Genomic DNA, 27,599 nt, shown 5'->3' with positions numbered 1-27,599 from the left:
AAAGAACGGAAGTGCTTTGGAAAACATTAATCAGACACACAAAGAAACAATGTAATTCTCTCATCTGAAACTAAATTGGGACACATGCCCTGTAGATTTCTGCCATTGCCGAGTCCCTATAGGTAGCCAAAGACAACTTGGCTGACAAAGTTTTGCTTGACTATCATTAATGCTCATTAGCAAATGCTACCAAGGGGCAATGACCAACTCTCTAACCAACCTTTAACCAACCGGGATACTGATGCCTGGCTAAGCTGTCTCCTGGCAGGATATTCAGGTCTAAATGAATCCCTGCTTCAACCAGCAAATTTGGGATGTCCCCGTGTTCTCCCACTAAAGGCAAGGAGCCAGCCGGTGGAACACTATAGGAGGTGTACAAAAAAAACAAAACAGATACAGTATGTCATGAAGAAACCTCACCCCTATACAAGCAGTAATTCAAATGGAAGGTGTAAAATGGATCATTTCCTTTCAACAAACAATAGAGACAAGCATGAAGAAATGGAATTATATAAACCTGTCTTAGCTGTAGACTGTAGAGGGCACAAACATTAACAATTGGACTCTTCACACAATGACGTTTCACAGAAGAACCAGGACCCACGTTTAGCAGTTCGGGCTGTGAAGGGCACACTCTTCAACGCTGCAGAAAGAAGATTGTGCAATAGAAAGAGGGGAGAGAAAGAGCAGCAGAGGGGTTGGGGAGGAACAAAAGAACAAGAAACCACATCAAGTCATACAATAGAGAGGAGCGTCAAAACAGTCACAACGCAAAAAGCAACACATGCAATCGAAATGGGAAATCTCTATCCCTTATTTCATGGACCACTGCCTCAAAAAGATGCATCGTGACTGGAACAGTCTCTCTCCTTTGCACTGAACAGCAGCCCACAATGTTACACTGGAAGAATCCACTGTTAATTCTGAGGGATAGCTTGCTTGAGGGCCACTCTTGAGCTATTCAACCACATACCAGAACACAGTATGCAAGGCTAACTCCACAAATTCACAACCAAACTCAAGATTCTGACCACAGTCAGCTACTGACCTGCAGCTAGAATTTCCCCACAAGAAGAAACAAATTCTCGCACCTCGGAATTTTAATGGAACTACTTCTCTCACTCTTTGGATAGTGTGGTCAATCTCATTGCCAGTACCCTTGCCTTTATTTAAAACTCTAAAATCAGAGGACATGAGTGGGAATGGAGGTGGATGTGGAAGGGGTGGAGGTTCAAACCTGACTTTATACAGGTTTATGTTACAAACTAACTGGCTTTAAGTAGAAAAACGAGAAGCAAAGTCTGCCTGGAGCCATGGATGAAGGGGAACTTGGGTTGCAAATAACAACTCCTAAATGATTAGTTTTTTGAAAAAGTGGCTAAGAAGATTGATGGAGTCAGAGTGGTTGACATGGACTTCAGTAAGGCATTCAACAATGTTCTGCATGATGGACTGGTTAACATGGTTAGATCACATGGAATACAGGGCAAAATAGCCATTTTGCTACAAAATCGGCCTGAAGGAAGGAGACAGAGGGTGGTAGTGGGATTGCTTTTCAAAAAGGAGGCCTGTTACCAGCAGCGCGTTGTAAGGATCAGTGCTGAGTTCACTGCTTTTTGTCATTTATATGAATGATTTGGATGTGAGCACTGGAGGTATGGTCAGCAAGTTTGCAGATGACACCAAAATTGGAGGTGTAGTGGACAGTGAAGCAAGTATCTCAGAGTACGATACATCTTGATGAGATGGGCTGCTGGGCTGAGAAATGGCAGATGGAGTCTAGTTTAGATAAATGTGAGGTGCTGCATTTTGGAAAGGCAAATCGGGGCATGACTTATATACTTAATGGTAAGGTCTTAGGGAGTGTAACTGAACAAAGAGACCTTGGGGTGCAAGTTCATAGTTCCTTGAAAGTGGAGTCGCAATTAGATAGGGCGATTCAGAAGGCGTTTGGTACGCTTGCCTTTATTGGTCAGTGCGTTGAGTATAGGAGCTGGGAGGTTAAGTTGCGGCCATACAGGACACTGGTTAGGCCACTTTTGGAGTACTGTGTGCAATTCTGGTCTCCATTCTGTAGGAAAGACGTGAAACTTGAAAGGGTTCAGAAAAGATTTACAAGGCTGTTGCCAGGGTCGGAGGGTTGAGCTACAGGGAGAGGCTGAATAGGCTGGGGGTATATTCCCTGGAATGTCAGAGGCTGAGGGGTGACCTTATAGAGGTTTATAAAATCATGAGGAGTGTGGATAGGATGAATAGCCAAGGTCTTTTCCCCAGATTAGGGGAGTCCAAAAGTACACAGCATAGGTTTAAGGTGAGAAGGGAAAGATTTAAAAGGGATGTAAGGGGCAACTTTTTCACACAGAGGGTGGGGCGTGTATGGAATGAGCTGCCAGAGGAAGTGCTGGAGGCTGGTGCAATTACAACATTTAAAGGGCATCTGGATGGGGACATGAGGAGGAAGGGTTTAGAGGGATATGGGCCAAATGCTAGTAAATGCTAGACTAAACTAATTTAGGATATCTGGTTGGCATGAATAAGTTGGACTGAAGGGTCTGTCTCTGACTATAACTCTATTACTTTCTTCTTGCGGAGACTCGTAGCCATGTCTATGTTACCTTAAGCGAGTACTGTCCTGAACAGCCTCTCAACTGCACCCTCTAAAACGTGAGTTCAACCAAACCTCTCTGCCCCTATCCTAACTACCATTTACCATTGCCTGGCCAACAGTGGTTCACATGCCACCAACACCTTGATTTTTAATATACTCATCCTGGTGTTCAAACCTCACCCTGGCCTCATTGCTTGCCAGACCGTCTCCTCCAGCCGACAACCCTTCAAAAACACCTGCACTCTTCTAAACCTGCATCCCCGGTTTTAATACTTGCACCATTGGAGGCTGTGCCTTCAGCTACTTTGGCTCTCGTTAAACCTCTTTGCTTCTCTCCTCCTTCCTTGAAACATCTCTCAAGCCAAGACTTTTGTGTAATACAAATGCAAGTTGCTGTTGTGGCAGTTACCAAACTTCAGAATCAATTGGATGCATAAAAAAGGGACAGAAAAATATCACCTTGGTTACACATTTTAATCTTGCAGCACTTTGGCGTGACAAAGTTAAACTGTTGGCGAACTGGGCTACATCTTGGTTCAGGGCTTGCCAAAGTGACGGTCAGGAGCTGAACTTTTGGGGCATGGTGAGATCTGAGGGAGCAAAGGCCACCAAAGAGCCATTGCTCCCTCAGATCTCACCACCCCCCAAAAGCTCAGCTCCTGACCCCCACTTTGGGAAGTGCTCCCATTTCAACAGGTGCCTGGTTGCAACAGGCCATGCCCCAGCTGCCATGCTGTTATCACAGGGCCGCAACTTCCCTGCACCCACCCCCCCAATCCCCACTCCAGTCAGGAACTCTAAGTTCTCACTGTACACATTGCTGAGTTTAGAATAGGGACCATCATGGAAAATGGTTTAGGCCACAGGTGGGGTGTGTGTGTGTGTGTGTGTGTGTCTGTCATGCTATGAAACTGGGCAACTATCTCCACTGCACAGAAACGAGCAATCAGTCATCAAAACAGCAGCATAGCAAGTGGAGCTAGAAAATGATTTGGAAATTTTTCAGCAAATACAAAAGCAGAACATTGCAAATCTGGAAACTGAGAATGCTGAAGAAACTCAGCAGCTCCCAAAGAGAGAGACCAAGGTAATACTTCAGGCTGATGACCCTCGTCCTGAAAGGCACTTTTTGTCTTCACTGGGCAGCTTCTGGGTCTAACAACTGTTTGTTCAAGAGGTGAATTGCACTGTACCAACTGCTTAGGAGCTATGTTACATGAGAAGAATTTCCACTGATCAACTAAAATAAGACTTATTTTAGTGCCCCACTTTTCCTCTGCACCACCATTCCTCTCTTCACCAGCAGTCTGTTCACTTTGAAATGACATTATAGATCAAGCACCAACATCATGTAGCAATGCAGAGAGAGTACGGAAAAGAAAACCAACAAGAATACAGAGAGTTCGTGGGCTATTTTTCAGTCAGGACAAAAAGCAGTCTTCCAACTGGGGCACAGTTGCAGAGTGGGGAGGGGAATGAAGTGGTTCTAAGAGTTGGAGTAGAGGATATTTAAACAACTAGCTCAAGCAAAGACAACTGTTTGATCTCTCATTGTAATGCTGGATTAGCCAGAATTGAGCCATGTATGTCAGTCTTGATTTGGCACAAAACAGTGAGAGGGAGAAGCAGAAAGGTGCAGCTTGAGAGCACAAATTGGCAGAAAGTCAGAAATCTTGATTAACATACAGGTGCTGGATTTTAAATACGCTAACCAGATTGCATTCGATCTACTTGATCACTTACAAAACAGCCTTAAAACTGGTGTTCATGCTGGCATCCACACCATAAACATTCATGAATAGGTTAATAAAGGCTTTGCCACAAGGTCAAATAGTAAAACAGAGCAACTTGGTTTGAGCAGAACCAAAGAGGAAATCCCTCCCAAACAGGTCTGTTAATCTTGGCACTCAAGTGATTAAATTAAATCAAAATTCTGCAGTGATAAAATTAAGGACTATGGCTTGAACAGCAGTTCAAGGAATGTTGCAACAGCACAGCCGACGACTAGAAGAGGCTCAATTCTACATAGAAACATGTTGTCCACCACATTTTACCTGCATTTAAAGAATCTATAAAAGACTTTTTAAAAATACCGGCCATGTCTATTTGAAATGGGCCATCTGAATCATCAGTGCAGACTTCAGACCTGGGAGTACCAAGGCAGCCCAACCACCACAAAGCAGAAGCAGGATCTGCTCTCGGTCTTTACCTGTGATTATGTCTTCAATGGTTCCATCTTTCCCTTCATACACCGGCCGGTGATCTTTGAGCTGCCGTCTCCGTAACTCAGCGATGAGTTCCTGTTGTTGTCGCTTGTTCCTGTGACAGGGAGACTGCCAAAAAAAAAGCCTTAATTGATGAAGAGGACCAAGGAAACCATGAGGTTATTTTTCACTACCTTGAATGTTGATGCCAAAATTCCAAAAGCAATAAATGTTGAAGGTGACGAGGCAGTGTTGAGAGTGGTTCCTGGAAAGTGGGTGGGTGGGTGGGGGAGGAAGTGGTATTTGCCCCACAGTGATGGAGCAGTGTTCACAGTGGTTCAGTTTGGTGGGGGGGGTGGGGTTATGGTCATTACCACACAGTGATGGGACAATATCGAGAGTCATTCAGTGGAGGATGTGGTATTTAACCCTGGGTGATTGGGCAGTGTCAAGAGAATCAAGGGTTATAGAGCTAAGGCAGGAAAGCAGAGATGAAGGTAGTCAGATTAGCCGTGATCTCACTGAATGGCAAAGCCATGTCAATGGGCTGAATGGTCTACTTCTAATCCTATGTCTCCTGGTCAGATTGTTGTCTGTGCGTAATCTAGCTGCCATGTTTCCAATATAACAAAAGTAGCTACACTTCAAAAGATCTTCATCAGCTGTGAAGCAATTCGGGATGTCTCTTTTGGACATTTCCATTGAGGCTGAACCTAATCTTTTTAGAAGTCAACAGTTGGATGAAGGAGCTTTCTGGTATGGTGTAACAGCAAGATGGCTAAACTGCCTTTTCCTGCTTCCTGAGGCCTATTGCTCACCTTCTCCAACACTGCCAGCCTCATCCTTCCTTCTTCCCTGACTTCTGTTGAGCACTGGCCCAGGGTCCAAGTTGAGACATTCCCGGGTTCAGATGCAGCTCCCAAAAGTGAGACAGTGAGATTGCAGTCCGTGTGCTACCTACCTTTTGGTCCTGTTGGAGCTTGGCTTCCTGTGCCAGCATCTTCTCTCTCAAAGCTTGTTCCTGCTTGTTTCGCAGCTCGTTTTCCTGTTCCGCGTCCTGGAAATATGGGAAGATACATTCTGAGTGTCTGCTTTCACATCACCTCCTCATACTGTTCACCAGCCATTTTCTAAGGATTAAAGGTGTGAAGCGACATGATCACCTGGTTCCTTTCCCTTCAGTGGGTAGTCTCATGAATTACTGTCGAACCGTGAAGCACACAGAGAGGCCTTTCCATCGCTTGTTGGCTCTTTAAAAGTGGCATTTAATCAATGTCCCACCCCCTGCTCTTTCATCATAGCCCTGAAATGTTAGTGTCTTTCAAATATATATCCAACTGAACCAGCTTCCACACCATTTTGCTCTGTTCATGATCATCATAACCCATGGAATAAAACATACAACACACTGTTATATTCAGACATAGGATGTGCATACTGCTGGCCGTTCCAGCATTTGTTGCCCATCCCTTCTTGAACTGCTGCAGTTCACGTGCTGTGGGTTGACCCACAATGCCCTTAGGGAGGGAATTCCAGGATTTTGACCCTGTGACAGTGAAGGAAGGGCGATATATTTCAAAGTCAGGATGGTGAGTGGCTTGGAGGGGAACCTGCAGATGGTGGTGTTCCCATGTTTCTGCTGCCCTTGTCCTTCGCAATGGTGATAGCTGTGGGTTTAGAAGGTGCTACCTAAGGAGGCTTGGTGAATGGCTGCAGTGCATCTTGTAGATGGTACACACTGCTGCTACTGTGCATCAGTGATGAAGGGACTGAATGTTGAAGGCGGTAGATGGGGTGATGATCAAGCAGGCTGCTTTGTCTTGGATGGTGTCGAACATCGAGAGTTGTTAGAGGTGCCCACATCCAGGCAAGTGGGAAGTATTCCATCACATTCCCAACCTGTGCCTTGTAGATGGTGGACAGGCTTTGGGAATCAGGAGGTGAGTTGCTCCCCATCTATCAAACCCTTCATCGTGTTGGACCTTTCAAAAGTTTATAAATGGGCAATAAATGCAGGCCCAGCCAGCAACATCCACATCCCATGAAAGAGTTTTAAAAACTCTTATCTCCCTTTAACTTTCTTGACTCAAAAGGGAACAGCACAGCTTCTCCACATAAAAACTCTCTCATGCGTGGAACCATTCTGGTGAATCTCCTCTGCAGCCTTTCCCAAGTCCTTCAGAAAGTGCGGTGTCCAGAAGAGGGCACAATTCTCCAAGCTGGGGCCTACGCAATTATACACATGTGTAGACAGGACAAACGTCATTCTGGGAGAGTGTACTGGACCACCAACATGATATATTCACCACTCTCTAACTGTAATCCTTAGATTAGAAAGCGTAACAGCTTGCAAGGCAGTAACCTGAAGACACATAGCACCTCAGTGTTAAAGTAGCCACCATCGTGAAGAAAAATCACAATGTTTTAAACAGTTTCTCATTATTTACCACCTCAATACTATGAAAAGTTTTATTGTACTTGCCTTTGAGCTCTCTCTCGTACCGAGAAGATAAACACCCACCATTGAGGTAATACTCAATTTACAGGGCCCTCATTCCTAGAATAATTCTACAGAATCTCTCGAATGCCTTTCCATGCCTCTCATTTCCTTTTAGCAATGGGGCACCTCTATTACATGCAGATTTTAATTATGGCCTCACCTCTGTCTCACATACAGCCGAAAGAACCAACGAATTCGGCAATAAGAGCACAAATTAGGAACGTGAGTAGGTCACTCAGTCCACTCTGTCATTCAGTAAGATCATGGCTGGTCACACTGGGATCTAAGTTCCACTTTCCTGTCTGTCCCCCATCACCCTTGACCCTCACTAGTCAAAACTCTGTCACACAGCCTTCAATATTTTCAATGACCCGGGATCCACTGCTCTCTGTGGCAGAGAATTCGAAACACAACTTTCAGAGAAGAAATTCCAAAGTGGGATTGCCTTAATTTTGAAACTGCACCCCTGAGTACCAGATTCCCTCGTGAGGATAAACATCCTCCTCGCACCTACCCTGTCAAGAGCACTCTCAGGATCTATGTTTCAAAAACATCATTTCTGAGTTTTCTGAACTCTGAAGAGTAAAGGCCCAACGTGATCAGCCTTTCTCCATAACAAATTCCAACCCATCATACAATTCAGCTTCGTGAACCTTCTCTGATCTGCTTTCAATGCAAGCCGAGCCCTCCTTAAGGAAGGAGACCTAAACTTCACACCGTACTCCTCGGCGGGAGCTAGACCAGAATTGAATATGGCATTGAACACCATACACCAAATCATTTCATACTGAATTTACAGAGTAGCAAGATGCTATTCAGCCCAAGAGATCCGTACTGGTGTTATGCTCCACACAATCCTCCTCCTAACTCTCTCCATCTGATGTTGTATCCTTCCATTTCTTTCTCCCTCATGCATATATCTAGTTTTCCTGTAAAAGCATCAATGTTCAATGCTTCAACCAGGGATAGAAATCAAAGACCCTCTGCTCTTTGGGCCTGGGCTCCCAAACTTGACCCGAGGCCAGCAAGTCCCGCAATGCCCCACGAAAGTTTTGCGGGCCCTGATGTACACCCATGTCCTGGGCCCTGGCTTCATCATTCTGAGGCAGCGGGTTCCACATTTACCCTACTCTCTGGGTAAAACAGTTTCTCCTCAATCTTGTGTCTTTTCATTGCATGTTTTTCAATGTAAACATTTAGCGATTTAGTTACATGATCGAACTTTGACTCGTTTTGAATCCATTCCCATATTTCTGACAGCATAATGGAGATCCTTATTTGGTATCGTTTTGAGCACAGCAAGAAGAAATAATGAGCTGAAAAATCAGCTTTCCTTTACCTCAAAGTAAGTCAATGCTGCAGCTGTGTTTACTGAATGAAGGAGGTTTCAGCTCTTAAATAGTATTTCAATTGTGCACAAGCACAAATGGCACATGCTTCAAAAGAAATAAACCCCAGACACCATAACAGCCTGTTTGATTCCTCAACTCACTGACAAAACAGCTCAAAACTGAACTTTTTAGTTCACAAACTCAACAATTCAGTCTGGACTCCCCTTGAATCCACCTCAAAGCAGCCCAGTCTCCAACTGAAGGATGGATGGAGACAAGAGGAGGCCATTCCAACGCATGGGTCTACACCTTCATTCAGTTGGGTAATAGCTAACCGACACCTCGACTTATTTACCACAGCTCCATATCACCAGATGCCCAGGCCCTGCAAAAATCTATTAACCTCTATCCTACAAGCTCCGACTGAACCCGAACATTCAGAGCCTTTTGAGGAGAATTCCAGATTTCCATAACTCTCTGCATGAAAAAAAAGTTTCCTGATTTAACTCCCAATGACAAAGATGTCTCCCCCGGTCACAACTTCCGTCATTAGAGGAGAGATTTCATCTGAATCTACCTCTTGGTTTGAATATTTGAAACAGTCTAGTCAAATCATCCCTCAAAGTGTTTTGAATTTTAGAAGCAGGGCTACAGATTCTGCTCTGGGCTGAGTCAGCTGATCCAGCCACGATAGCAGTACGAGTGCAACTGTTCAACATAGCCAGCCTTCAACCATCAGCCAGGGTTTTCATTCTGAACTGGCGAGACTGTCGGAGAGGATGTACATACTGAGGGCATCCCTGAAGCATTTGGCAGTGAATTACCACATTGACATTCAGCAGCCACACACTGACACAAGGAATGGCTGGTAGCAGAGAATTTCTGCCAAACCTGACGCAAATGTTTGACACTGCACTGTCATAATCGAGAGGAAGGAACCTCTTGTGTAAGAAAAGATTGGGCCTGTATTCACTAGAGTTTAGAAGGATGAGAAGGGATCTGATTGAAATGTGTAAACTTCAAATAGAGCTGGACAGACTGAATGGAGGGAGGTTGTTTCCCCTGGTTAGGGTGTCTTGAACCAGGGTCACAGTTTCAGGATGTGGGGTAGACATTTAGGACTGAGATGAGGAAACATTTCTTCATTCAAAGGGTAGTGAACCTGTGGAATTCTCTACCACACAAAGCTGTGGAGGCCAAGTCACTGAATATATTCAAGAAAGAGATAGGTACATTTTTAGATTTTAAAAGTATCAAGACATATGGGGAGAAAGTGGGAATATGATATTAAGAGGATCAGCCGTGATCATATCAAATGGTGCAGCAGGCTCAAAGGGCGGAATGGCATACTCCTGCTCCTAGTTTCTATGTTAGTATGAGTCAACATTTACAAAACTCAAAACTGAGTGCAATCATCTAGAAGGAGAATTTCTGTGGGAGGTCTCTCAATTTCTTAATAAAATGCCACTGCCCACTGCCATATCTATGGGGCTGGCGCCAATCTCCAATTGACATTACAGGAGGAGAACCTACCCTGCTCTATGCCCTGAACTCTGGGCTGAGTTTTGAATGAAATATTGGCAACAAAGTCAGCCACAGTTCTTCAAGGGTTAAGAACTGAGCTCATGTTTATGTCAAAGGAAACACCAGGGGAGAAATGCTTTACTCAGCTTCTTTCAGGAACCTGAAACTGCCACTGTACACTTGATCATACACTTGCTGGTTGGTTTATTTTCCTGAACCCAAAGCCTGATGTGATTATTCTGCAATTCAAAGTATTCAACTTGTACTCACATCTAATGCTTTTATTGTTTCAACTAATCATTTGTAAAGTGTGAGCTGGTGGGTGGCCAGCACCAGGTGGCTGTGCAGAGAGCAGGAAATGGGAGGCATCTGCCTGAACAATGCCAGGAAGCATGTACATTCATTAACTCTTGCCCTTACTAGTCAACAATGCAGTGCCCTCTCACAGGTAGCTATGGTGTCAGCCCTTCAGGCTGGGAATTGCAAGGAGGCTTCTTCAACAGAGCCATTCTAACTAAATACCAGCATCTTGCACATGTCAAGTGATCAGTGAAAATGGGGTGGGGATTTGAAGGGTGGTGGGGGAGGGGGGTACTGTCATCCATAACATTCAAATGGCCCTTTGACAGAGTTCCCTTCAAGACCTTCTTTATTTCTGAGCAGTGCTGGAAAGGTTGGCAAGGACCCCATCCCTAACCACCCTTGAGAGGGTGATGGTGAGTTTCTGATTGGTTGGCAGCTTCTGGCAAAGTCTGTGATAGGCTGAGAAGCTTGGTGAACATCTCCAAACAAGTTGAATGGCTCACTGGTTTGCAAGCCATTCTTGCATAATATGTTTCAATTATTACCACACTAATTGTCAGTCCCATGTACAAAGCGTTATTTTTTGGACATGGAGAAAAGATGCACCATATCATCATCCAGCAGGACCCTTCTAAATTTACTAGGCAGACCTAAAGGGCAGGGCTTACCTGCTCAGCCATACTGCTTTTGCCTCATGGCCCACTTTCTATTAAATTAAAGATTCTACATCTCAGTAAACGCAATTTCTTTTGATCAAGGTAGAGTGACAGAGATGTCATAACTAAGATTCCCTCAACTTTACTACAAATATTAATGACCATATTTCTTCTAAAGCTAACATCTAGAGTCATTTCTTCCATGCCCCATTGCAACCATTTCAAATGAAAGAAATGACAAACAGATGCAAAAGAAAAAAGACACAAACAGATCTTACCCTGTAAGACTTGACAAAGCGGACAAATACCGGGAAGAACACAGATGGAGGCGTAGTCTTGGGACTTTCTCCAAAATACTCAACCACTTTATTGTATGCTTCCTGTGCAGGGTAGAAAGGAAATTAGGTGCAGTTTCATTAACCCTCCAATTTCACCAGGTTAGAGTTACAACAATAGAGTCAGCTGCTTAATCGCAGCCATGTTTTTCTTTTGCTTGCTCATTGGGAGAGGTTAAAGGTCAAAAATCAAGCAATTAGGCGCGGCTGTAATATTCCAAGAATTAATAGCCTTTTCTTTTCTTTGAAGACAGGGCTGCTTTTGCAGTTCATCTCTCGCATCCTCATTCAGAGATGCAGATGAAGCTTTCCTTGCAGGTGTGGCTGCAAGGTGATGACTGACAATTTCCCATGCATTGCATTTTATCCTGGTCTCTCCTCATAGAGGAACACAAGGAGTCAAAATAAAATCTGGTGGAAAACTCGCATGAGAGCAAGGTTTACTCCCACTTTAACAACTGATTGTACATATCCTGTACCCTGGTGCAGTTAGATAATGTAACATTCACTTTATGTCTCAACTCGTTGAAGGCAACTGCAGAATGTCAACAGCAAAACAAATGTGAATTCTGCAGGAGGAAACCAGTCAGAATTCTCCGCTCTTCTTTAACAGTGCCTTTTACACCCAGAGAGGTTGTTGGGGGGGGGGGGGGGGGGGGGGGGTGCTCAGTTTAACACAAATCTCCATCGATGCTGCTAAACCTATTCAGTTTCTCCAGCAGTGTCAGTGTTTGCCTCAATTTACACATCTTGTCTGAAAGACTCTGATGATACTAGAACCTTAGCACTCCCGGTATTTTCCAAACAAGTTCCACCATTGGCAGGATGAGAGATCCAGCAAGAAAGTAAAATAAGGCCAACTCTAAACTTGTTATATTTAGAGCTCATGTTCTACCGACCTGCATACCCTCAATGTAGTTATTCGGTAAAGAGAATAATGTATTAGATTTTTAAATACCAGGCTCGTTTGGAACACAGATAGGAAAGTTCAGTGACACATATAGCATCACATACTGTATAAGGATATGATACTTGCCTGTGCAGTCCTGGAATCTTTCTGAAGTTTTTCTAGTTTCCCTTCATTTTGGGTCAGGAAATCCTTCAGCACCACATTGTGATCGTGCATACTGCTCTCTCGCTTAACTAGCTCCATGTTGTGTCCCATCTCCTTGACATCCAAGAGGACGTTTTCCAATGACACTGCCAGAGGAAAAGGTGCAAAAAAAAGTCATTCAACTGCCTGTTGGCAGATGGAATCATTACCAGGCCTGAGAAAGAGGTGTTACTGTCCTGCAGACAATCTCTCCTGGCCTATTCTGCTATTTCCTGTGCAGTTCTGTCAATTACACTCGAAATCATCACAAGGAGATGTTGGATTAACCACCTAAAACAATTTGCCATTTGACTTGCTTCACCCTTTCGAGAAGTTACCTCCATTCCATTTGATGCCAGGTTCTTAGAATGAAGCTGCACAGAAGGAGGCTATTCAATCAGTCTTGAAAGAGCTACTCAATGTACCTATCATAGAGCCATACAGCATGGAAACAGAGCCTTTGGTCATGCCAGTTCATAATCCCATAGTAAACTAGTCCTACCTGTCTGCTCCTGGCCCATATCCGTCAAAACCTCTCCTATGTACATAGTTATCCAGATGTCTTTTAAATGTTGTACTTGTGCCCACATTCACCACTCCCTCAGGAAGTTCATTCCACATGCAAACCACCCTGTGTAAAAAAAATTGCCCCTCATGTCTTTTTTAAATCTCTCTCCTCTGACGTTAAAATGCTCCCCCCATGTCTTTAAATTCCCCATCCCAGGAAAAGACACCTATCATTAACACTATCCATACCCTCATGATTTCATAAACCTCTAAAAGGTCATCTCTCAACCTCCTACGCTTCAGTGAAAAAGGTCCCAGCCTATCCAACCTTTCTTTATAACTCAAATCTTCCATACCTGGCAACCTCCTGGTAAATCCTCTCCAATTTAATAATATCCTTCTATAACAGGGGAACCAGAACCGGACACAGTGCTCCAGAAGAGACCTGACCAATATCCTGTACAAACTCAATATGACTTCCCAACTCCTATACTCAAGGAACTGAGCAATGGAGGCAAGTGTGCTAAATGCCTTTTTAACAATCCTGTCTATATGTGAGGGAAACTTCAAAGAATTATGTACCTGAGCCCTAGATCCTTCTGGTCTACAATGCTACCCAAAGCCTTACAATTAACTACATAAGCCTTACTCCTGTTTATTGTACCAAAATGCAATACCTCACATTTACTCAGACTGAACTTCATCTGCCATTTTTCAGCCCATTGACCCATTTGATCAAGATCACTTTGTAATCTTAGAAAACCCTGTCCTTCCTGTTCTTTCCCCCTTTAGGTGTTTATTCAATTCTCCTTTTAAAGTTGTCACTTAATCTGCTTCTGCCAGCCTCTCAGGCAGCACACTCAAGATCACAACAAGCTTACTGTCCAGAAGAAAACTTTTTGACACTGGGTCTTTTACCAATCAGTGCCCCTCTGCTAGCTGGCTCTTCTGCCACTGGAATTTGTTTCAACTTACGTTCTTCATTGAGACCATTCACGACTTTGAACACTTGCATCAAATCTCCTATTAACTTTTTCTGTTTAAAGGGCAACGTTTCCCAGTTTCTCCAGTCCTTGCACAAAACCGTGGTCTTTCATCCCTGGTATAAAGGCAACAGCTCTCACTTAGATAGCTGACAGCACCACAGGAAGTGATGTCAGATCACATGACACCATGTCAAAGGACTCACTCCATGATTATCATGTAATCCTTTCCTGCTTGGTCTGCAGAGACAGAGTAGATCTGGTCGGCGTGAGCTGCTCCAAACCCATTTCTCAGCACATATGTAACAGGGCCATTCAAATGTCATCTAGGCTCTGAGGTGGGAATAGCCTCATATGGAGCAAAACAAAGCCCATCTTTCCTTTAGCACGAAACAGTATGGAATAGCCCAAATGCCGTCACTCACCTGCCGCTGCTTTCTCAATGAAGTGCAGCTCGCTCCAGAATGTGGCAATGCTGGGGTACTTCTGTTTTATGACAATTGCAATGTAGTGCAACAAGGTCAGCTTCCGGTCAGTGGATTTAGTATCCAAGAGCTATGCAAACAGGAAACATTTCACATCACTGAGAATCAGTCCGCCTTTTATATCACACCCCTAGGCATCCTTCATAAACATTGTCACTTCTTGACTCATTATCAAATTCTTCACATGGTGTCAAATTGAGAAAGGGCCAAACAGCAACTATCTGCTTACAATATTGCCCTTGGCCCCATCCCCTGCCCAATCCAAACCAGTTCCTGTGCCAAATTTGCTCCGCTGTTCAATGGGTGCCAGCTTGATAGGTCATATCGTCTAGAAGTAGTCACTCTTTCTGTGTGAGCTTAAGTCATTGAAAGGCATTTTTCTCCCCCACTGGGAACTGAGAGAACGGTGGGGGTAGGAGAGAAGTTGGGAGGACCATGGGTGGGTTATAAACAAACAAAGGACAAAAAGAGGGCACTTAGATTGGCCATTCAATAAGATTATGGCTGATCTGACTTTCATGTCAACTCTCCTTTTTGCATGTCCCTGATAACCTTTCATCCCCTTGGTCATCAAGAATGCAGGGGTAGGGTTGGGGTCTTGGTTAGCTCAGTTAGCTGAATGGCTGGTGTGTGATGCCAATAGCATGGGTTCACTTCCTGTTCCAGGTGAGGTTACCTTGAAGATCCATCCTTCTCAACCTTTCCCCTTGCCAGAGGTGTGGTGACCCCCAGATTAAACAATTACCAATCATGTCTCTGATGAAAGAACAGCATAGGACTATGGTGACTTTACCTTTACCTTTTTAATGAAGAATCTATCTCTCTCTGGCTTAAAAATATTGACAGTTTCTACATGCACTGCCTCTTGAGGAAGAAAATTCCAAAGACTCTCAATCTTCACACAGAAAAAAAATGTTTCTTCATCTCTGTCTTAAATTGGTGACCCTTATTTTTAAACTATGACCCCAAGAAGGAAAGTAGGAGTCAAAATGAGATCAGCCACAATCGTATTAAATGGTGAAGGGACTGAATGGTCTACTCCTGCTCCTAGTTCTTATATTCCATTTCTAGATTCTCCCACAACAGGAAACATCCTTTCCACATCCACCCAATCAAGTCCCCTCAGGATTTTATATGTTTCAATGAAGTCATCTCTGACTCTTCTAAACTTCAGGTCCAGCCTGTCTAGCCTTTCCTCATAAGGCAATCTGCTTGTTCCGGGGATTAAACTAGTAAACTTCTAATTGCTCCCAATGCATTAACATCCATTTGTATGGTGTCCACTACTGCACACATTATTCCAGGTGCGACCTCTCTAATAACCTGGATAACTGAAGTGTAACCTCCCTACTCTTGCATTCAATTCCCCTCACAATACAACATAATATTCTATTAGCTTTCCTGTTTACTTGCTGTACCTGCATACTCACCTTCTGTGATTCACACACTGGGACACCCAGATCTATCCTCATCTCAGAGCTCTGCAAAGTCTCACCATTTAGATAATATGCTTCGTTATTATTTCTGTCAAAATGGACAGTTTCGTACTTTCCCACATTGTACCCCAATTACCAGATCTATGCCCACTCATCTAATCTATCTATATCCCTTTGTAGGCTCCTTATGTACCCTTCACAAATCACTTTCCCATCTCATCACAAAGGGTTGTCAGAAGGTCATGAAAGCTTTGAGAATGTACTAAAGGTTTACAAGAATAATTCCAGGAATGAAGAACTTCAGCAATGAGGATAGATTGGAAATACTGGGCTGTTCACCTGAAGAAAAGCAAAGTTGACAGATTTCACAGACATTCAAAATTGGAATAGATTTTGACAGAATAGATGGAAAGAAACTGCTCCTATTAAAGGGAAAGGTCAGGATCAAGAAGGCACCAATTTAAGATGATCAGCAAACTATCCAAAAGACACAGGAGGAAAAGCACAGCGAGTAGCTAGGATCTGGAAATGTGCTGCCTAAGTGGGTAGGGGAGGTGAATTCAATTGAGTCTTTCAAGAGGATCATTATCTGAAAAGAAAGAATGTGCAGGAAAAGGGTAGGGGAGGTTTTTCTCTCAGAGAGCTGGCACAGGCACAATGGACCAAATAGCCTCATTCAATGCTGAAGCCATTCTAAGATTCAACCTTCCTTAATCATTTAGCATTCTGTAACAATTCAGTAAACTGACTAAGTTGCACTCACACTGGGGTAGAGAAAGATATTCAAGATCAACTAAAAACATGACTACTGCCTTAGTCCCACTGCCCTCTTGTGAACCTGAAATGGCAATTTCCTCCGAGAGGCACCTGACCAATCCCAGCACAATGGTTGCTAGGGTGGCTCCTTCAAGCAACTAACAGCATTGAAAGTTAAAATATGGTTCAAACCTCCCTACATACCAGTTTCACTTTTGAAAACAAAAGAAAAATCCTCTCCACAAATGACTTCCTACAAGTCAGAATAATATGATGCGAGTAACATGCGCAGTTGGCATACTTGACCCTTTGACTGAAATCAGGTTCAGCAAGTTCCAGACACCTTTATTTATTTATTATTCAACCATCAAGCTCACAATGTATGTCAACGCTTAAACCTATTCGTAAAGACCTTGATTGCTTTAATAAAACCTTCAGAAATCAGCATATCGGCTTCAAAATATATTCTTGAACACTATCTGCAAAAAGCAAAAAAAAAGTTCCGGCCATTTTCACAAAGGGTTGGAATCCTGTAGGCTGCGTGCTCAATTTTATAAAACAAAATCCCACAGGCCTGGCCTCCCTCTCTTCGAAGACTGGGAGGTCTAAGTTGTGAGTATACAGTAGGCTTTTTGGCTTCAAGAGACAGTTTCAGAAAATATTAACCATGCAGTTGAACTTGCCTTGTAGAAAATGTGTTTGGATTCCAGTGGCTGCCAATAAGTGATGACAAATCGCCAACTGGCAAACTTGAAATTATTTAATATAAAAAGGCCATGGTTTTAATCTTGAGAGAAATAAATCATTTTTGAGAACATTTTACATAGAAACAGATTTCATTTTAAAAAATGTCTTGATGGCAAGAATATAAAACTGGGATGCTAGAAATCTGAAGTCAGAACAGAAATATTGTAGTAACCTTTTTTTTTAAACAGAACTAATGTCTCCACTTCCTTGAGAGATGTCTGAAGGAACAGAAGGAGGCCATTCAGCCCCTTGGGCCTGTTCCAGTTTTCACTTAGATCATGGCTAGTCTGTACCCCTACTGTTGTCCCTGAACTGCTCCATATTTCTTGATACACAGAGTCAACAAAATCTATACATCTCAGTCTCGAAAACTTCAATTGTTTTCCAGCATCTGGCACCTGATGGGAAAATCAAGGTCCAGCTTCCACTAAAGTGTGAAGAAGTGCTTCCTAATTTCACCTAGTTTTAAAATTATGCTCCTTTGTGAATCCTTGTTACATTTTATATGCCCTGATCAGATTAGCCTCCAGCTTCTAGCTAGGAAATGGGGGAAAAGTTACAGAAGGGAGGGGAGAGGTGGAGTGATGAAAGTTAAAGGTTTGGGGGAGGGGTGGTGAGGATCTTTGGCAAGCTAATCAGCCATGGGAAAACTGATAAAAACAAACAGTCTAAAAGTTAACATCTCAGGTGGTGAGCTTGGACAGAATGTCTGACCCATGTCTGTAATGTGCTCTCCCTTCTTTCTGGTTCACCATGCACTTCTCTCATTTCCTGTCTCTCTTTTTCCCTCTTCTCAAAACCTCTTTAAATGCATCGATCACAGGCTGAACTGTTGACAGCGTCTGGATGCTTTTTTTAACATTCAAACCCATGAAATAAACAGTTGGCCAGCACATCCTGTTTTGGTCAATAAAATGCAAGTGAATGGAATGTGATTTTGATACTGAGCTTCTATATTTAGTCAAAGTTATGTTTTTGTCCAGAAGCAACTAATCCTGGGGTAATGGTGGGGTGGGGTGAAGAGTGAGGAGAGTTGCAAGGAAGAAATGAATAAGTTAACTAGCTTCAAAACTTCTTATGTGTCTCTGGAGCTAGTGTTTAAGTCCAGTCGGAACTGACTAGGTGAATATCTTTTTCTCCCTCTCTCTCTGAAGTCTCCTCACTGTAAAAGGTGCAAACACAAGATGGTTTTGAGTGCTCTGAATGTCAGACCACCATAAAGTAACTCAGACATGGCTAACATATGCAGGGAAGGGGTGGGGGGGACGGTGGTGCTGATACTAGAAATGACAATGGGACATAGTCTCTGCCACCAGGGTTAAAATGAGTCTTTGGGTTAGCGGAGAGACTGGTGCACTCAAGCCACTGATCAGACTGCAGGCTAGAAGTGAAATGGTTTCTCTTTTACAGCCTCACTGCTGTCTTTTACTGTGAGAACGGACTTCTTGAAAATTCAGAAACAGTCAATGTTGCACATCGTCAGACTCTGGGAAGATGCTGGCCGAGTGGTAATATCACTGCACTAGCAATCCACAGGCCTAGAGTAATATCCTAAAATGGGTTCAAATCCCCAGTGGAAGTCCAATTAATGTTAGTTATGGTGACCATGGCAACTTGCATTGATTGTAAAAACCCATCTGGTTCACTGAAGTGCTGGAAACCTGCCATCCTTATTTGGTCTGGCCTGCATGTGACTCCAGACCCACAGCAATGTGGCTGACTCTTAACTGCCCTCTGAAATGGCCCAGCAAGATTGGAAACTGGGAATGGGCAAGAAATGCTGGATTTGCCAGTGATGCCCACATCCCATCAAAGAATTTTTAAAAAAAGTCACACAAGTTGAATTGCCAGTTTTAGCTGCCAGCACAATCAATTCAAAATTAATAGGCTTCTTTTTATGGGTGTGGGACATACTTTAAATCTGCTCACTTCAAAGATATGACTGTACATTTAATGAAAAAATACTTGATTCAAGCTGAATGCTTGTATTTAGCAGTAGATTACCCTGCAGAGATAAAATGGGATAGAATACTTACCAGGTCCAAACTCTGAAGTTTGAAACCATACACAGCTCCTCTTTTGCTGCTATTCATGTAGTTACCAAGTGCCAGAATTATCTGCAGAGAGGTAGGAAAAAGACACATTATTATGTACATTTGAGATTCATCATCACAAAAGACCATTGATGTTTCCTAACCAACTGTTAAGAGATGATATTACACTGGTAAGACTTGAACCCAGGTCTCCTGGCTTGGACATAGGGACATTACCACTGTGCCACTAGAGCTCCCCTGACTCGTGACCACTGATTTTCTTTTTAAATCAACCTACTCGTAATATGATCACACAGCTCTGCAGCAGGTGAGGCTTGAACCCAGACTTCTTCACTCAGGGGAAAAGTCCACAGCAGATGGAACACATCCACAGTATTGACCAGTGTCTACCTGGATTGTAGATATTTTTAACTAACTCGTTCAGATGCGTTGTGACTTAACTCTAGAATATGTGGAACTTGAACCTGGGCCTTGTAGCACAGAGGCAGGGACATTATCACAAGAGCCCCCCACAGACTGGCACAGATACAACTTTTTAATGGGACAGGCATGGTGCCATCAAAGCAGCACCACTTGGCTGGCATCCTATCTGCCACCTTCAACATCCACTCCCTCCACCACTGACACACACGGTGTGCAAAGCAGCAACTCACAAAAGGCCAATTCGACAGCACTGTTCCAACCTGCAAACTCTTACCATCTAGAAGGACAAGGGCAGCAGATACATGGGAACACCACTGCCAGAAGGTTCCCCTCCAAGCCACTCACTATCCTGACTTGGAAATATATCGCCGTTCCTTCAGTTTCACTGGGTCAAAATCCCTCCGAACAGCATTGTGGGTGTCCCTATACCCCAAAGACTGCAGCTATCGAAGAAGGCAGCAAGCCACCACCTTTTCCAAGGCAGTTACTGATGGGCAATAAACATTGGCCTAGCCACTGGTGTTCAAATACAAAAAAAAAGGCCAATAGCAGTCTCAGTACAGGCATTTGTGGCCCACTTCCCTTCAGCTGTGGCCCTTCAGCAGAAGCTGTTGCTGGGGCCTCTGGTTGTCAAAGCTGGGGTTCAGGGCTGTCCTTTTCCTTTATGGCTTTCCACTGCTCCTTTGTGACATGACAACTATTAGAAGGGCTTCCAGTGATCAAGCAGAACTCAGTTCCACAACTGGGGCTCCTGGAATGGCCTTTATTTGCATGCATAGGCTGGAATCCGTGCCTTTTTCGCTGTGGCAAGTTTGGTGGTTGGATTGGCATTTAATCAGACAGAAGGGTGGCAAGTAAGGACTCCACTACAATTATGTCTATGTCAGGAAGGTCCATGAACAGCCTTCCCATCCCACGGCCAACTTAGGCCCTTAACTGGTCAATGGATGTTTAGTTGAGAGCCTTATCCTTCCCTCACTAGTATTATTTCAGTGGTGAACAAGCTACATAGCAGACAGAAGAAAACCAGTGTGGGGTTGTTGGAGGGTTCCCAGAGAAGAGTCCCTTGCTCAAAGTCTCTCACTGCCTAATCGGGGAACCTAGCATCGGGAAGGGGTGGCCTGTTGACAGTCACTCCCCCTGCTAACAAACCCACACTCTGAATCTTTCTCCTGCCATCACTCACCTCTGGTCTGGGTCCAGCAGCTATCCTAGGCCTTGAGCAGTTATCCTGGGGACAGCCATTGCCTCCCCAGGGACACCTCTAACTGGTCAGTAGCTTTTGGGTCCTTGCTCCCAGTGTAAAGGTGCACTCAGGTTTGCCCAAGCAGAACGAGATGTGGTGGGCCTTCCCAAAAGGAGGCAATGCAATGTGAGGCTGTTCAGCCAGCAGCTCAGAGAGACTGCTCCAACTCCTCCTCAAGATTCCACTTGTAATACTGGCTGATGCTCCTAGTGCACTATTGAGGTAGTATTGCACTCCGAGGTGGTGTTTGTCTTTCAGATGAGATGTTAAACTGAGGCTCTGTTTGTCCTGTCAGCTTGTTATAAAAGATCCCATGGACAATAATGAGAGCCAGGGAGTGCTTGTTGGTGTCCTGGCCAATATTGATTCAATATTACCAGCATAAACCTGATGGGCTACATGGCCCATTTCTGTGATGGATTACAAACTCAATAAAACAGATGACCTAGTCATCATTTACTTTGTGGAATCTTGCTGTACACAAATTAGCCACAGTGCTTCCTACATGCTGCACTGTATGATTTCTGTGACTGCGTGAGCCTACAGATTTTACCTCGACAGAAAGCACACTCACCTCCAGCACTCTCTTCAACTTCTGTGAGGTCTTAATGGATGCAGAAGCAGCTATTATTGCATTCAGTTGCTGGAAGAAAGCATTTATAATACTAAGTATCCTTCAGATAACATATATTGGAATAGTCATGTTAATTTCAGGGTAATTGTATAAAATCCATTGTCAAAGATTTTGAAGCACAATATTTCACAGACTTCACCAGTAAATTCAAAAGGTACATGTTGTGAACAATTGACGGTCAAAGGTATCAATCGGTGAGCCCAAGGTTACTGAGAACAGCAATCCGCAACTGAGGAAAAGGATGAAGTAAAAGATGAAGGGAGAAGAAGGAGGACAGAGCTAGTTGGAAGAAACAAGGATTGATTCTGAGAATGAAGGGTTTCAGGAAATCTCTCACAGAAAATGATATTCCAGCCGTTTACTTTGAGCTGAAAAATAGGCCAGTTGTATTCAAATGCTTAAATGCTGAGGCTAATCGCCACCGCGTAATGCCATCACAGCTGAACGCAGGTAAAGTGGATGGTGAGGGAGCTGGTGATCATCCTGGTCCATTGGAAGTCAGGACTATAACAATATGTAGCTTCCTGGGTTTCTTCTGAAACATTCAGATTTTTGTCTGTGGAGGAGATGGTGATGCAATGGTCATGTCAGTGGACTAGAAAACCAGGCAAATGCTCTGGCTTAAATCCCATCATGGCAGCTTTTTGAAGTTTAAAATTAATAAACGACGAATATAAAGCTAGTCACAGTGACAGCAAACATTACAACTATCATTGATTGTCTTACAAACCCATCTGGTTCACTAATATTCTTTAGGGAAGGGAAGTCTGCCACCCTTACCCTGTCTGGTCTACACATCACTCCAGACCCACTGTGATGTAGGTGACTCTTAGCCACCCTCTGAAAGGGTCAAACAAGCCACTCGGCCCAATGACAATTAGGGATGGGCAACAAATACCAGCCTTGCCAGCTACGTCCACGTCCCATGAGAGGAGGAAATAGAAATACTGTTGCCCTAATGCTTGGGATTATTTTTTCTGGACAGTATCCTAAACACTGGAAACATGGCTGTCCCTTCCACCCACCTCCATCACTGCTGGTTTACAGATGGCAGGAGACTTACCGGATTCAACATCTGAATATTCTCAGAGAAGTTCCCGACAAATGTCATGATGGTCATGCGCTGAGGCAGACGCTCAATTTTGCTGAACTGCAGCATGAAACGGTCCTCGTTGGACAGTTCATCGAGTGGTTTCCGTTCTCTCTCGTACTGCCTCAAAAGCTTCACCTCGTTCTCTAAAGGCAGGAAGCGATTCAGACACTCCACAAAGTCTAGGGGTAGAGTCTTCAAATCGTACCTACAAGAGGGCAAAGGCAATGCTTTAGTCCGCTAAACCAAACGCAAATCATAAGACAGTCATCCAAGAGTTCACAACTGAAAATTACTCAGAGGAAGAGGGTGGAGGGGCAGAGGGCCTTTTACTTTCCAGGAATATTTCAAGCAAGTCATTTTACCTGAATGCCTCAGAGCACGTATTTGTTGCCTGGCTTTGTAGCGCATGCAAAACATTTTCCGCCACCAAATGGCTGCTTGCTGATATTGCGCAGAATTCATGCCTTGGCATTTGTTGAGCTTGCGAATGTGGTCAGAATTGGCATTTAAAGTCCCGCTCATACAAGTATTTCATTTTTTAAAATTTTACAGCATTTTTGCAATATTTCTTTGCCAGCTTCCTTCGAGCGTGTCAAATTACCAACTGTACCCAGGCGGCAGTTTCAGTTCTCTGATGCGTGGCAGCGCCCTGGGCAAATTGTGAAGGTTTGAACCAGTTCAGCTGGTCTGTACCCATGCAGCTGGTCAGAATCATGCAGATAAATGCCTGCTTTCTGTGGGCACACCAAATGCCTTAATCTTAAAAGTGAACCCACAGAAGGGAACAGTAGATTGACTGCTCAAAGGCTTAGGGTATCCATTATTGCCTATTATGCCTCTCTTGCCACACTGCAGCTGAAAGCCAGTAGAACAAAGCTCACCAACACAGAAAGGATGACCCCATGTCCAGTTATTAATGAACAGATGTCCATCCATCAAGCATACTGTCAGGCACTGCAATCAATAGATTTGGGAAGCGCTAAACAAAGATCCAAAAAGGCCTGGTACAATATGACACACTTGCATCACCGTGTAAAGTTTTTTTTCTGGTGGGGAGGAGTTGTTTGCTGGCTGCTTGTCTCTCTTCCAAGGCCTTGTGCTTGCCAGGGTGACCCTGGATCAAGATCAATGGGTGCCAACCAGCCCATTACAAGACTACTGTAATACACAACACTATCGGTCAAAGCACTTGCCATTTTATGATACTGTGGGTAATCCAATAGCACCCCCCAAGTTCAATGCAAAAAGACAATCAGCCAACATACACTTGGGATCAAAGGTTTGGATCGAGTGAAGGGGTCAACTGCACATTCTAACTGCAAGAATATCTTGAAAGTAATTGCTTGAAGCATGCTATAAATTAATGTTGTAATTCAAAAGGGATGCTTGGTGGATGGAACAGCAGAATCTGCAAGTCACGCCCAAAGGTCCAGAGCAAGGAAAAGGAAAAAATTGTGCCAATGAAAGGAAGAAACCAGCTGCAGCAGGCACCAACATGTGCCACTTTGCAATAAGGGCACCGAGCTGCTTCAAAACATTCCTTATGTGCATGTGTCTTGCCAACTGCATCTTAAATAAATAAATAATTGAATTAAACGAATACAAATTTATTGTCTCGTGTACTTTTACATGAAAAATATAGTGAAAAGTTTTATAAGTCGCCCCACCACGGCGCACACATCAATGGTAGAAGTCATACGTAATTATTAAAAAAAGTAAAATTATGACAAAGTCCGTCATATTTCAATTAACGGCTCCTGGGCTCAGGGAAAGCCGATTAAGGAACGATGGAATACCCTAAAGACCGCATGCCAGGCCGCTGGATTACTGGGCCAGAAGCCTCTGTTGAACAAGATTGTCATGCCCGACGAGACCACTTGCCGAGCCGCTGGAACATTTGGAAACTGAAGACGACCGCCACAAGGTGACGTGAACTCCATGCCAGGACAAGGCTGCCAGGCCGGACCAAGAATACTACACCGAGAGACTGCCATGTCAGACCAAGAATGCCTTTCTCCTCCTTCAGGTGCCTGGGCCTAGCTGCAGACCTGGAGCCTCAGCCTAGCCTGCAAATCCGGCTCAGGGGCATCAGCGCGAGACCTGCTCCTCGCTCACTGGGAGACCCCGGGCTCGGGTGGAGCCACGTCCAGCTCATCCTGGCATTGCTGCCAGAGGCTTCCTTCTTCACCTGCTACTCTCCAGTCTTTAAAGAAAATAAAAAGAAGAAAAAAAAGAGCAAAAGTAAAAAGAAGAAAAAAAAAGAGAAAGAAAGCCAACAGGTCAGCCGACAAGTTCTGGGCTTAGCCCTCTACTCTGCCGCCATCTTATTAACCCACCAGCTCCGTGATGAGCTCATGCTAGTGACTTTCTTCATCTCATCATTGGCCTTCGTCAGGAGCTGCTTTTCCTTGCATACTCCATGCAACTGGAGAGTTAAACTGAAAATTATTGTTGGGTTATTAACATGTAAAATATTCCTTTGTTCCCACAGCACTAACAGTAACTCTCATTGTAAAAGAACTTGAAATCTTCAATGCCCGAAATGGACTGATGGATGGCCTCTGAATTTCCGAATTATCCATTTAGCAACATCACTAAGAGCAATATCTGGGTTCAAATTTCAATGCATTCAATGAATATCACTGGTGTAATCTTTCACACTACTTTCCACTCGGTGTTGCACGTGCGTGTGGTGGGAGCCATCAATCATGCCACTCCTGATACCCGATGCCAGGGGTCGGGTATGTTGGTGGTTGCATGGGTCTGCCCCACTGGTGTGCTGAGTTTGCAGTGGAATCCCAAGGGGGCAGGTGCCCCTGACAGCCAGTCTTCTGGCCCAGCTGCTATAGAAGTGCCTGGACAGCCTGAATTTGGTATCTTGGGCTGATGCACAGAGTCCCCGGTGGAAGGCTTACTCTGCATGCTGACTGATAATTCATCAGCGGGCACTGCTTCAGGCATCCGCACGGTCTGTAAATCCTGACATCAGGATCGTGCAACTCTTTTCCATGTCAGTGCAGTCTGAAGTCAGGAACAGTACAATCACAGGGGATTGTTGAAGCATTCGCGATGGATAGCTCTACTGTGCCTGGGAGGTGTCTCCTTGCAGACGCCGCTGGCCCTTTACAAGCTCCACAGGAGACTGCACTGCAGAGAACGTTTTGTCCAGAAATGTAGAGATTTGAGCGATGGGACTACAAGGATCCCGAGAAGCTACTAGCACACCCCTCATTCCTACAGATGGTTTACGCGGACAATCCTCCTTCATCCATCAAGAGACCCTTTGAGTTCAAGATCCCCAAACGCTGCAGCAAGGACAATCACTGAACAAGAGTCGCACACACCCAGCTTACTGCTGGGTCCACCCATACTGCCTTCTCAGAATGATTTCGGGAGTACATGCAGAAGGATACAGCCATTCCATCCAGTTCACTGGAGGAAAGATCAAAACGCAGGCAGAGAAACATTGCAACAAGCCTCGGAGACAAACAACACATACTTTCTCTAAAAACGTTAAGGTTTGAACGCTGCTAAGGTTAAGGTTTTTAAGCAGCGGATCACATTGGACAGAAGGCAGTAAGGCATCAGACTGGTGAATGTCAAAGCAACGACCCATGAAGTAAAAAAAACCCAGCAAAACCAGACACTCTTATGTCCAAAGAAATAAACAGATAAGTGAATGGGGTGGGAGAGGAGCGTAGATGGAATATGATTTACGAACAGATTGAGTGGCTTTCCCATTGGTTAAACAATTCAAGCCTATCAGAGGCTTGTAGGCCTAAGTAATGTCAACAGGAAACTTTACTCAGAGGCTAGGTGACGGAATGGGAACTGGCTCTACCCCTCTAACTAAACCAGCCACAATAACCCCAGAGCTTATGGGAAGGTGGGAGGGGGATCATGAGACAACTGGAAAAACCTCAGCCATTCGCCCAAAGGTGGATAATGCCAGTGAAGAGGGATATTTGAGCTGCTCAGAAAAAGAAAACCCTGCATTTGGCAGGGCCAACTTTCACTCCTGAATAGCCAGTGGGATAGTAATTCCAGTTTTACAGCCCCAGCACTTTAGTTGCCTTACAATAGTGCAGAGACACAACTGCATATTCAGAGGTGGGTGAAGAGTGGGCAGGGCAATGGCAGGATTAGAAGCTGGGTGTGAGAGGTAAAGGAGACTGAATTCATAGCACAAATATTTGGAGGGTTTTGGCACACTTTTACCCTCTTCCCATCCCACCCGGTGGCTGGATCTGTGTGATAGATCACAAGCTTAAAGTTCTTTTTGACAGATACAGGGAGAAATCCAAGAGCAATTTTGGACTGGGGAGGCGGGGAGCAAGGGGTGGTTTGAGCAAAACGATTTACGCAAAATGCACGCAGGTGCCAGCCCACACTTCACACTCAAGTGACACAATCAAAGAGGTCTGAAGGCTTTACAACATACATTTGAATGGCCCTGCAAATCTCTTCAGTTGTCTTGCCAGCCTTGCGCAGTGTAATGGCGAGATTCTTTGCTCGGTTGGCTTCGAGCAGCGTCACTTTACTCAGTGCTTTCTGCGCACTTTTGCTTTTCTGACAGGAGATTTCAATGGAGGGTCCCTGGGCTTTCGTCTTGAAGAGGTCTTCAAATTCATCCATGTCAAGCTCCTACAGCACAAAGTGATCGGATAAACACCTTTATTAT

The 27,599-nt window shown here is 44.2% G+C and overlaps 1 protein-coding gene across 3 annotated transcripts in view; it reads right to left on the bottom strand.

The window, feature by feature from the left end:
• The window catches only part of LOC125448310 (formin-like protein 3), a 158,487-nt gene that overhangs the window by 8,570 nt on the left and 122,318 nt on the right, over positions 1–27,599 (bottom strand). For 2 of the 3 annotated variants that reach the window (XM_059643349.1, XM_059643350.1), the window contains exons 17-25: positions 27,360–27,562; positions 22,889–23,123; positions 21,766–21,834; positions 19,505–19,585; positions 14,470–14,599; positions 12,494–12,661; positions 11,405–11,502; positions 5,774–5,869; positions 4,818–4,941 (exon numbers count right to left, since the gene is read on the bottom strand). In XM_059643349.1, the coding sequence (XP_059499332.1) occupies positions 4,818–4,941; positions 5,774–5,869; positions 11,405–11,502; positions 12,494–12,661; positions 14,470–14,599; positions 19,505–19,585; positions 21,766–21,834; positions 22,889–23,123; positions 27,360–27,562 (1,204 nt within the window). Of the gene's footprint in view, positions 1–517; positions 644–4,817; positions 4,942–5,773; positions 5,870–11,404; positions 11,503–12,493; positions 12,662–14,469; positions 14,600–19,504; positions 19,586–21,765; positions 21,835–22,888; positions 23,124–27,359; positions 27,563–27,599 lie in introns of all 3 variants that reach the window. The other variant, XM_059643348.1, reaches the window with a different exon arrangement.

The sequence above is a fragment of the Stegostoma tigrinum genome, chromosome X, assembly GCF_030684315.1.
Source record: "Stegostoma tigrinum isolate sSteTig4 chromosome X, sSteTig4.hap1, whole genome shotgun sequence".
Classification (NCBI taxonomy): domain Eukaryota; kingdom Metazoa; phylum Chordata; class Chondrichthyes; order Orectolobiformes; family Stegostomatidae; genus Stegostoma; species Stegostoma tigrinum.
This window is presented reverse-complemented; position numbering and strand designations above follow the sequence as displayed.